The sequence below is a fragment of the Biomphalaria glabrata genome, chromosome 7 (genome assembly GCF_947242115.1).
Source record: "Biomphalaria glabrata chromosome 7, xgBioGlab47.1, whole genome shotgun sequence".
NCBI lineage: Eukaryota > Metazoa > Mollusca > Gastropoda > Planorbidae > Biomphalaria > Biomphalaria glabrata.
The window spans coordinates 32506440-32519028 of NC_074717.1; the positions used below are offsets into that span (position 1 = coordinate 32506440).

At 38.9% G+C, this 12589-nt stretch overlaps 1 protein-coding gene across 1 annotated transcript; it reads right to left on the bottom strand.

Moving 5' to 3' along the window:
* Positions 1-7913: 7913 nt before the first annotated feature.
* LOC106069473 (solute carrier family 2, facilitated glucose transporter member 3-like) lies at positions 7914-10346 on the bottom strand. Its single transcript, XM_013229142.2, has 2 exons — positions 9902-10346; positions 7914-8734 (listed from the first exon to the last, which is right to left on the bottom strand). Exons 1-2 carry the CDS (start codon positions 10043-10045, stop codon positions 8471-8473), a joined length of 408 nt encoding a protein of 135 aa, XP_013084596.2. The 5' UTR covers positions 10046-10346; the 3' UTR covers positions 7914-8470.
* Positions 10347-12589: the final 2243 nt, after the last annotated feature.

Here is a 12589-nt window from a genome sequence, read left to right on the forward strand (position 1 = left end):
GAGGTAGTAGACATTCGTCAAGAGAACATTTTGAGTGGTGACACAGCAGAATGTTTAGGACTACTACAACGGATTGACAGCATAGAATACAAGGCAGAAGACGAGTTACAAAGAGAGTTTCCTGAAATGCTTAAAACAACTGGAACACTGCCAGGAGAATACAAGATTCAGTTACAGGAAAATGCTAAAGGAGTTATCCATCCACCACGTCGCTTAGCAGCATCGCTACGCAATAAAGTTGAAGAAAAACTTAAAGAAATGCAAGCTGATGGATTTATTACTCCAGTACATGAACCTACTGAATGGGTTAGCTCCATGGTTGTTTCGTTCAGGAATTTCAAAGTGAGAATATGTATTGATCCAAAAGATCTCAATAAAGCAATCAGACGGGAACATCACCCTATGAAAACTATTGAAGATGTGATCACTAATATTCCAGATTCGAAGATATTCTCAGTTCTCGATGCCAAGTCAGGGTTTATGCAAATAAAGCTTGAAAGAGAATCTTCATTTCTCACAACTTTCAACACACCTCTGGGAAGATATAGATGGTTACGATTACCTTTTGGAATCAAATCAGCGCCAGAAATTTACCAAAGAATTATGGATGAAATGCTTCAAGGTATTGAAGGAGCATATGTCATCATAGACGACATTCAAGTAGCTGGTAGAGATGTTGAGCATCATGATCACATTTTGAAACAAGTCATGCAAAGAGCAACGAAGTACAATCTAAAGCTGAACTATGACAAGTGCAAGATAAGGCAAAACAGAGTACCTTATATGGGTCGTATCTTGTCAGAGAAAGGTTTAGAACCAGATCCAGCAAAGATAAAGGCAATTATTGACATGCCAGCTCCTCAAGACAAAGATGGAATCAGAAGATTTCTAGGTTTAATTCAGTACCTAGCAAAATTTATTCCTAATCTAAGTCAAGCAGATGCTCCAATACGAAAGCTTCTAAAAGATGATATAGAATTTCAATGGAATCATGAACAAAACAAGAGTTTCAAAGAATTGAAACATCTTTGTACAAACCCTCCAGTTTTAGCATATTATGATGTCAACAAGAACGTAGAGATAGAATGTGATGCAAGTAAAGATGGACTGGGAGCAGTATTACTCCAGGAAGGTCGTATAATTGCATACGCATCAAGAGCTCTCACAGATACAGAAACAAGATATGCTCAAATTGAGAAGGAAATGCTCTCAATTGTGTATAGTACAAGCAAATTTCACTGCTACATATTTGGTAAAGAAGTAACAGTTTATAATGATCACAAACCTCTGGAGCAAATCTTCAAGAAACCTCTATTGTCAGCACCAATGAGAATACAGAAGATGCTAATAAGACTACAGTGGTATGATCTAAAAGTCTGTTACAGAAAAGGCAAGGAAATGTTTATCTCCGATACACTTTCTCGTGCACATCTACCAAATACTGATACACTGACATGTGAATTTACAGATGATTCAGTGCATATGATCTCTGTAAGTGATTCGAAATACAGTGAAATTAAAGACTGTACAAGCAAGGAACTTTCAATGCTTCTGGAAGTAATTATGACTGGTTGGCCAGACACAAGAAGCGAGACTCCAATTGAAGTCAGGCCATATTGGGATTCAAGAGACCAGTTATCAACTTCGGATGATATTATATACAAAGGTCTGAGAATAGTCATGCCACCAAGCTTACGTAAATACATGCTAAATCTGATTCACAAGTCTCACTTAGGAATAGTCAAGTGTAAGCAGCGAGCCAGAGAAGTCATGTATTGGCCAGGCATGAATGCAGACATTGAAGTGACAGTTAGGGATTGTAGCAGGTGTGCTGAACATCAGAATCAAAATGTGTCAGAACCGCTAATGCCTACCAAGACACCAGACCTTCCATACAGCATGGATGGGTGTGATCTGTTTAACTTTGAGGGTAAAAAGTATGTGCTTCTAGTTGACTACTTCTCAAAGTTTATTGATGTCAAAGAACTGTCACAGGAAACTACATCAGATATCATCGAAGCGATGAAGAGTATATTCGCATGCCATGGAATACCTAGAAAGTTAAGGTCAGATAGCGGGCCACAGTTCTCTTCAAGGGAATTCCTGAATTTCTGTAAATCATACGGAATAGAGCATGAAGTGTCGAGTCCTCATTTTCAGAGTTCTAATGGCGAGGCTGAAAGAGCTATTCAGACTGTGAAGAAACTGTGGAAGAAAAGCGAAGACAAATTTCTGTCGCTATTAGACTACAGAACTACTCCACTGAGTAATATTAATTTGTCGCCAGCACAATTACTCATGGGACGCCGACCCAGAAATTTGTTACCTTCTAGCGAGGAAATACTCACACCTAAGACACCAGATCTCAAGGTGGTGAAGAAACACTTTGACTCCGAGAAACAGTCTCAGAAACATTATTATGATAAGAGGAAAGGAGTTAAGAGTCATAATCCACTACAAGACGGAACGGCAGTCAGAATGCAACTTAATTCTAAGTGGAAACCAGGAACAGTAGTTTCGAAGCATTCTAAGCCTAGATCATATAATGTCAAAAGTGGAAATAAGGTCTACAGAAGAAACAGAAAACACATCAGAAAGTCTTCTGAGAAAGCAAACAGATTTGACAACAATTATGACTTTCCAGATGACATCTCAGAACAACCAGAACCACTAGATCTAGAGAGTCCAAGATTACAAACTACACTAGATTTTGAGCCGCCACTACACACTGCTTCTTCTAACACCTTTAGACCAAATGAACCTTATGTAACACGCTCAGGCAGAATAGTTAACAAACCCAAGAGACTTGATTTGTGATGAACTGATTAGACTTTTTAGTTGACTAGTTTGTTAGTTATTCTGATAAATAGATTTTCTAAATTAAAGAAGAGAGATGTAACATAATAGTATTGTTATGACTTTGCCATGCGCACCGCCATCCAAGATAGTGCAGAAAGAAGGTGCGCACTATCAGTGACCAGACAAGTCGGATGTTGACATAAGAGACTAACGATTTCCGCCCAAGTAGAGAGCCAATATGGAGATGCTGTGCTCAAGGCAGATGCCCTTTGTGTTTGTCATGTCTCCGTGTAAATAAACGTCTATGTCCTCGTTGAGTTGCCTCACTTAAGTTATTACAATTGGTTGTCAGAAGTGGGATTATAGGCAACTCAACGAGAGGAGGTAGGATTTACAATGGCAGCTTTGAAACGATTAGACCAACTCTCAGTTAGAGAGCTTAGGAAGGAACTTCGTAACCGATATGAGATAATTGGTGGTACCAAGGAGGTGCTTACAGCTCGTCTCCGGCAAGCCTTGATAGATGAAGACGAAGATCCAGATACCTACTTATTTGAAATTGAACCGGATTTATGAGCTTATTGGCAAGATAAATGAAGCAATGTGTGAACAAACTAACAGTATGGGGAACAAGGTAGATAAAATGGTGTCTCAGCTGAAAGAAGGAGTAGACTCGTTGGTAAAGGAGCATTTGCCTGTAGACTCGTTGGTCAAGAAGTTGCGTGGTCAAGACTGTGGTTGCACAAACAGTGGTGACGGAGACGCTAGGGATTTGAGCGCCGTCTGTGTCTGTGTTGTGGGCAAGTCTTGTGGTTGTGACTTTCAAGACGAGAAACGTGATGGCGATTGCTGTGATGATCTCAACGGGATGTACCGAGTCGAACGGAAGGAGACAAATGAAGAAACTGAAGTCTGTTATGTGCCTGAAGCGTTTTTTCTTGTTGTACCTGTTACCAGTACCTTAACTGAAGTCTGTTATGTGCCTGAAGCGTTTGTTCCTGTTGTACCTGTTACCAGTACCTCAATGAGCCGGACAGATGAAGACAACGTTGGGTCTGCGTCTAAGCCTGTTGCTGTGGACTTTAAAGACCTCTGCCTATCTGTCGGTGCTCACGAGGGAAATTTGAAGCTTGACAACTGCATTCAGAGGTTTAGCATGAACTGTACGTGCGGCGCATCACACCTAGAATTTAGATGCCAAGAAAACCACCAACAGGGCATATGTACTTCTACCATCATCATCGACATTGGCATAGATGAATGTCAATCAAACCACTCTAAATCTGAGCTGTCAAGCGGAAGACATTTTCCACTTGAACCTGAAGAGACCTATCTTCTGGACGTAAGACTGTTGTCTGAGGATGACTGCGGTGCATTGGACTTTGCTTGCAACGTGGCTGCAAGCGAACCTGCAGCTCCCTTGAGAGGCGTCTATCGGGAAGGTCTGCTGAGACAGCGTGTCCGATCAACGGCTGTGCTGAAGAAAACAGTGCTCGACCCTATCTCTTTGTGTGGCAAACGGCCACGTCATTATCGCAACAACAGCCTGGTCAACTGGAGAAAGAGAAAGCGGCACTGGAGGAAAACAATGCGGATGGCCTCGTGGGGAACACGCTCCCTGCCGCCTGTGGCTCCCACTGATCGACATCCACCTGAACTGTCAAACCTCAGCTGCAGTGTTTCTTTTCGGGACGAAAATTTCTAAGACGGGGGCAATGTTATGACTTTGCCATGCGCACCGCCATCCAAGATAGTGCAGAAAGAAGGTGCGCACTATCAGTGACCAGACAAGTCGGATGTTGACATAAGAGACTAACGATTTCCGCCCAAGTAGAGAGCCAATATGGAGATGCTGTGCTCAAGGCAGATGCCCTTTGTGTTTGTCATGTCTCCGTGTAAATAAACGTCTATGTCCTCGTTGAGTTGCCTCACTTAAGTTATTACAGTATTATATGTACATTTGCACACTAGCGCGTCAGTGCAACACCGCTTGTGTTTACGTAATAAACGGAGTTCCGAATATGTCTTCCCTCTTAAACACTAGTTTGTTATTTGTGTAATACAAATATTCTACAGAACATCCGCAATATGTAGAACTGTCGTTGACCTGTGAGAGTGAAAAACGAAGTGGACATACCTGTGTTGAACACTTTGGCAGAAAAGTTTGTACTACTTGACTTTTGATCGAGCGACCAGAAGGAAACGATGTGTATTTATTTGATCTGGTCACAAGTTTGCTGTGAATAGAGACTTTTTTGTTGTTTTCTTAACGTCTGACACAACTTTATGTCACATGTCACCCTTGAGTCACTCCTGGGTTTATGTGGTGCACACTGAGTGTGAGAGAAACACTACAACTCATTGCAGAGTAATTGTCAACAGTTTATTTCGCAAAGAATTGTTACCCCCCCCCCCCCATATTGGATCAGATTGTAAAGCATTGTCAACAGTTTGTCCCCCAAAAACTCCAGAATTGTAACCCCACGATAGGCCTACTTGATTTTCTTTATGTGGGAAGACATTTTTGAGCAACTGAGACTGCATTCCTGGAACATGCCTACAACACCAACAGAAAGATGACGATTTACACTTGACTATGTCAACATCAATGCTACTATTAGAGAATACAGAGATAGTGAAGAAACAAATAGAAGTCTAACTGTACAAGTCTGCTGGTGAGACATCTTTCCAACCCTACATCCTCAAGACATTTGGCGCCATTCACGGCGTCTTTCCAACCCTACATTCCTAGTGTTTCTCATGAGATTTAACTCCAACTAATTCCCTACAATAACATGTCTTTTCAATCTGGTATTCCTTAAAGTTGTCTCCCCTACCTAAGACCACTAACAACAATGCCACTTATCCTGCCTCCTTCACACTGCATAGCTAACCTGTTCTCACTGTCAACACAAAAACACACGACTGTGTTTATGTCGTAATAAGTTGTCTCAGGCAGTGATGCCCAAAATACGGCCAGCGGGCCAGATCCGGCCCGCGAAGTGGTTCCATCCGGCCCGGCGAAACGACGGCACAAAGTGTAGAAAATCCCCTCTTCAAAAAGGTAGATAAAGTTATTTTTACCTACGTTACCCCAACTTTTTCTCTGATGGATTGGTACCATGATCTTTAACATTGTGTTTATGAAATGAGACTAGATGTATAATCTAACACGAAAAGTGAACGGATCTTTACTTTGTTGTGGAGCATGATAATAAGCCAATGTATTTGATATATAAAGAAAGTGTGGTTGTTTAAAAAAAAATAAAATATGGAAGCATTCTTGATTTGAGCCTCGAATAAAATATTGTTAAACTACGCCTAGAGATTGAAGGATTGAATAGCTGCCAAAAAGAGATGAGAAAATGAGTTGGTGGTTAAGCTAGATAGAATGTAGCTCACATAGTAAGTAGAGAATTGAAGCCATTGTTCCGAAGGGTAGAAAAGAAGACAAACTTCAAACATCTCACTAATTAATGTAAGTGCTAGATCCACGGGTTTCTAATAAAATAGTTTCAGTTCTGTTTCATTACGTTTTTGTATCTTTTCGGTCATGTGGCCCGCGACACGAGTGTCGGAAATTAAAAAGGCCCACAGTTCGAATTAGGCTGGGCATCACTGGTCTAAGGTAATATCAACAAAAGAGATTATCTTTTCACCTTACAACTTCTTTTGTGGGCCAAATTCTTAAGACACAGCAACAGGTGGGATTTCAGCCTAGGACCCTTGTGATGACAGTCAGTACCACATAGCATACACCCAGGCAGTTTTGCAGTTCTAATTCTCAATGAATAACTACATGTTGCCTAGAAAGCTTATAAACAAAGGGAAATCATTACCTTCTCATAAAACAAATAACTGGTGGACATCAAATGAATCATTGATTAATAGATTTAATTAATCAAGCTCTTTAACAATCCCTTTGCTTTGGTAAACAGCCAAGCGGTGATGATGGTGGTGACAGAATAATTTTATCTATTAATGGCATAATTTTATAAATTTTATCTATTAATCTTATATGTGGCTGAGAGGAATAAACCATTTGGCCACCTATCAAAGGGGCTCAGGTTCAAATCCTACTCAAGCAATGTTGTGTTAGCCAAGTGCCCAATGACAGTATGGAAACCACTGGTCCAAAAGAGATTGGGCCTTAGTGCCCTGAGCATACTACCAGCATGACAGTTGCATTACACAAAAGCAATTTAATAGTAAACAAAAAAAAAAGGCATCTTCAAGTTCATGGGAGATGACATTGTGCTATGCTTTGACCATGAAGGAGAAGTTGCTACATAATTTAGTGTTTAATTTCTGGTTAACTGTTTGTTGAAATCTACTAAAAAAAAATGCTTATATTTTTCAATGGTCTGATTGGCTCAGGAACAATTAGTTTTACGCAGCTTAATGTAAGATTGGATACCTTTCAGGAGACGCAGTGGCTGAGTGGTAAAGCACTTGGCTGCAGAACCATTGGGTCCCAGTTTGGCTGCAGAACCGAGAGATCCCAGGTTCAAATCTGGACTGGGATTTTTTATTTAAGGGATATATAGGGCACCCGAGTCTGCCAACGCTAATGGGTGCCTGACACTAGTCGAGAAAAAGTAAAGGTGGTTGGTCGTTGTGCTGGTCACATGACAACCTCATTAACCAGAAGCCACAGAAACAGATGGCATTAACATCATCTGCCCCAAGGTATGAAAGGGTACTTTACTTACTGGAATAACTTGATTATTTTATTTTTCCTAAAAACTAAATAGAAAAAAGTTCTACTTTGTTTTCAAGTCACCAGTATATATTTAAGATGCTCAAACAGGACCAATATTGGACCTTTGGGTTGACTGGTGATGTGGTACACGCTCTGGACTGTCAACTCAAATTTCCTGGGCTCAAACCCTGTCCTGCAGGAAGTTTGGGCTAGGATATAATAATCTTCAATTACAAAGGAACATCCAAAACAAAACATTTACATAAAAAATATCAATATTAAATAACTGAAAACAGAATCTCACAATCTCATTCAAGTAATCAATGTTAACAAAAGTTGAAACTTATAATAAAAATATTTTTAAAAGAAAACAATTTTATTGAAAAATAGTTAAACAAAACATTAGTGTTCATATTGCACCAAAATCACTGACCAGATTAATAATAATAAGGCTTGTCTTCAAGTCTGAAGATTTAATGAAAGCAGTATTTCCCATGGCTACCTAGCCTCAGCTGCAACTTACATATTTTGCCACATCCAGCACAGACATTGTCAGCCAGAAAAAAGCTGCTTTAATTAGTTTTATAAATATAATATAAAATACTGATGGGGTACATAGTTTTAAATCACTTTATTGGAAGAAAGTCTCTGGCCTCCTTTAAATGTATAAAATGGTATCTCATAAACAACTGTTGTGATAACATGTGTTGTGTTATCACAATTCTATTGAGGTATGTTGATACATGATCATACATATTTAGAACAATATAACAAAAGTTGTCATTTAAAATGATGAATATATTTTTTAAAACTGATTAATTGTATTTGCATTAATATAATAATGAAAGCCCTGTACATATTATAATTAAATGTTATAAATAACAAATTTATCCAACAACATGAAACTAAATCAAAAGACTAACATTTCAAAAAATAAAACAGCAGCCAAATTGTTCAGCCACCTAAATTCTATAAGTAGCTGGACTCTATATAATATTTTGTCCCTTTTTCTGAGAGAGGTGGATCAATTATCAAGACTTGGGTGATGTATCTGTTCTTTGAGCATTTGTAGGAATTTCTGGATTCTGATCTATCCATAGTGGGAGATTTAAACAGCTGGGTAATCTCAGAAATACTTTTGCTTTTGGTCTCTGGGACAAACATATAGGTGAAAATGAAGAACAACAACAGCATGATGGAGAAAGGCAGAAAGGAATATGTTTCTAGTGACTTCTGTAAGGAAAAAAAAAAGTAGTTTAGTAATAATTCAATTTTTAATCATGAAAAATCATCTCTGATAAATACACTAGCATAGCAAGGGATTTAGGGGTCCTGGGGGCTTGGCCTTTTAAGGGGGTCCCATTGTGTTGACATTTGACATCATGACTTGAGATAATGTACTTAATAAATAGATAATAGTCTAATGTGTGGAATACATGCAAGATGGTCAATAATTTACATAACAACATGAATAGCAAGATAAAATGTCATTGGCTTAATATTTAATGCACAAAAACTTTCAGACACTCATTTGGACGACCCCTCAAGTAGGGGTTTGGGGGGATTTTCAAATTTGGACCCCCCTGCCCCCACCCTAGCTACCCACTAGATAAATATTATGCTTAATTACATCCAAACAAGAAGACAATAATAGTCAAGCATTGAAAATGTTTTACAATAATTGAATATTTTAAAATTAATAACCTATTAAAATTTTATCCACATTAGTAGAGCCTATTTTATCGTAAAGTTATATCACTTAGTATTTAATATGGTATAAAATGATATAATTTTGAAATAATTTAAATCACTTTGTCTACATACAAATAATGGACACTTTGATGATGGTTAATATAATAATTGTAGTCAAATCATAGTTGTCAATATCTGGGATGTATGCAGAATAGATTATGCTGTTTTTGTATAGGTGAAGGTGAAGAATGTTGAAAAAAAAAAAGGATTAGTTAGTTCTATTAACTGAGTAATTAGATTACAATAGAGAAAAAAAGTAATGCTTTACTTCAATGACTAAACTGCAATTGTCTTTATATAACAGACAATTTATTTTTACAGCATGTCATTATGTAATCATAGAACATTTAGCAAAAAAAGCAGCACAGCATGAAGGAGTAGATTAAGTAGATATAGATCTGAGTAGTAAAGCGCTAGGCTTACAAAACTTAGTGAAGACTGGGATTTTTTATTTTGGATCTTAAGGACGCCCTTGAGTCCACCCAATTCTAATGACATTAGTTAGGGAAAGTAAAGCGGTTGGTCGTTGTGCTGGCCACAAGACACCCTGTCAACCATAGAAACGGATGACATCATTTGTCCTATACATCCCAAAGCCTGAAAAGGGTACTTAACTTATTTACTTAGATCCCCTTAAAATGCACATACCTGTAAAATAGGAAACACTAAGCCAACAGCAAAGTTGCACAGCCAGTTGATCACCACAGAAACACTGACAGCGGCTGACCTAGGACCCTGCGCAAACATCTCAGTCATCATGAACCAAGGTATTGGTCCTGAAATATCAATCATAAATAATAAGGTAAGAGATTTAGAAGCCTAAGCTGAGGTTTCTAGATTCATTTCCACATGGGTCTTTCTTATAAGTTCACCACGAGTCCGATCATGTGCAGAGTTCTTCTGCCTGCCCGGTCCATGATCAGGGCAGAGATGATTTCGAAGGTCAACATGACTTTTACAACACCTGTGGCTACCGTAGCATACTGAGAAGTCTCCTTTCTCAGACCAGCTGAGATAAAAATACTTGAAGAGTAGTAGACCATCTGAAGTTGAATAGTATAGAATTATTTGTTTCGTCATTTACAGGCTGAACTTTTTTAAAAGAAGTATTTTCTTTTTAACCAAAATAGTGATGTGTTTCACTCTGAATTCTAAACCTATTGCCTGTGGACTTCTGGTCACTGGCGGATCCAGGGGGGGGGGGCGCGGTAGGGGCGATCGCCCCCCCCCCCCCACTCGGCCGACGGGGCGGGCGAATTTTATTATAGAATTCACACAATATGTATACGAATTTATTACTTATGTTAAAAATATATAATAATTATTTATATTTCAACCTATTTTTAGATTATTTCGCCCCCCCCCCCCTGTAGTATGTTGGCCGATTTGGTGGGGTCGGGAGGGGGCGATGGTATCATTGCCGCCCCCCCTTACACTTTCGAGTGGGGGGGGGCGGTCCAATTTATTTGTAGAAATCACAGCTTGCTAACAGAATCAATTAAATATCCATATGGCTAAAACTTGTTATTGATATTTTAACCGATCTTTATATTATGTCGTTCCCTGTTTGCCGATTGCTGGGGGGGGGGGGCGAATACCTCTACTGCCCTTCCCACCTAAACCCTTTGAGTGGGGGGAGGCGGTCCGTTTTTATGGAGAAATCATAGTTTGTGAACAAAATTAGTCGAATTCATATATAAATTTTATATATTATGTCGCTCCCTTTCTGGTATTTTGGCCGATTCGGTGGGGTTGGGGGGGTGGCGATTGCATGTACTGCCCTCCCCACTCTAGCTCTCTGAGTGCTGGGGGGGGCGGTCCTATTTTTGTGGAGAATCATAGTTTGTGAACAAAATTAGTTAAATATACATATATAATATAAACTACGTATTGATATGTGACCCATTGTATATTATGTCGTACCACACTTTAATCTCAAATTGTATCATTAGTAAATTTAAATGAAAAAGGGTTGTACCAGGTGGGAGGGGCGATACATGCAATCGCATTTCCCCCGTCGGACAAATCAATACTTTTTGTTTTTGTATTATAGTTAAGAAATTACAAAATTCAAAAAAATCTGTCACTAATATAATTTATATATACTATAAATTAAATTCTTATATCGAGTCGCCCCACCCCTATTCTTTAATGCTAAATGCAATCTTTAGCAGAAATTATTAAAGGAGCGAGGATTAATCGTTTTCACTCTACCGCCCCTCCCATTTCCAGACAAAGTTTATGTAATTTCACATGAATTTATCATAATTATTTTAAGAAAGACTTTGCATTGGAAAAGTTAGAATTCAATCGAAATTTTTCAGTATAAGAGTCATGATTGAGATGAGTTCTAAACTCAAATAATGTTTTAATAGTCGCCTTTTCCCAAACTTGACTCAATCTGATATTTTTCTAGTTGAATAAATTTGGGACTCTAACTCACAATTTATACTATTTATCGAATAATTTTTTTTCAGGGGGGCGATCCTCAAAGCCAAAATCTAAATATGTGGGGTATCTTATCTTTTCAAGGAACAAATCGGTTTTATTTGCAATGTATTTAGGGCCTATAAATTCATATTAGAATATTTTTCAAGTACAACATTATTCAAAAGGTCCTTTTTTAATAGTATGAATAATGAGCTTTAGGTCAGGAGAAAGTGTTTCTGCATTGAAGAATGCAAGAAAACGCTTTTGTCGTCGGGGCTTCGCCCCCGAACTCCATTGATGAATAATGAGCTATAGATGTCAGGAAAATGCGTTTCTGCAATGAAGAATGCAAGAAAACGCTTTTGGGTTCGGGCTTCGCCCCGAACTCCATGATAAATAATTAGCTGTACTTGTCAGGAAAATGCGTTTCTGCAGTGAAGAATGCAAGAAAACGCTTTAGGCGTCGGGGCTTCGCCCCGAACTCCATTGGTGTATAATGAGCTGTAGATGTCAGGAGAATGCGTTTCTGCAATGAAGAATGCAAGAAAACGCTTTAGGCGTCGGGGCTTCGCCCCGAACTCCACTGATGAATAATGACCTGTACTTGTCAGGAGAATGCGTTTCAGCAGTGAAAAAAGTAAGAAAACGCTTTTGGCGTCGGGGCTTCGCCCCGAACCCCACTAGGGAACCTTATAGCGCTGCCCCAGTTGTTTTGTTTTTCGCCGAAGTTTGAGAAATGCTGCTTTTTTAATTCTCATATATATATATGTATATGTATGTATGTGTGTGTGTGTGTGTGTGTGTGTTGTACGCACGTTTATGCATAGGGTTAGGGTTTACTTGGCGTTAGGGTTAGGGTTTGGAAAAAAATCGCCCCCCCCCCACTCCAAAGTTCTGGATCCGCTA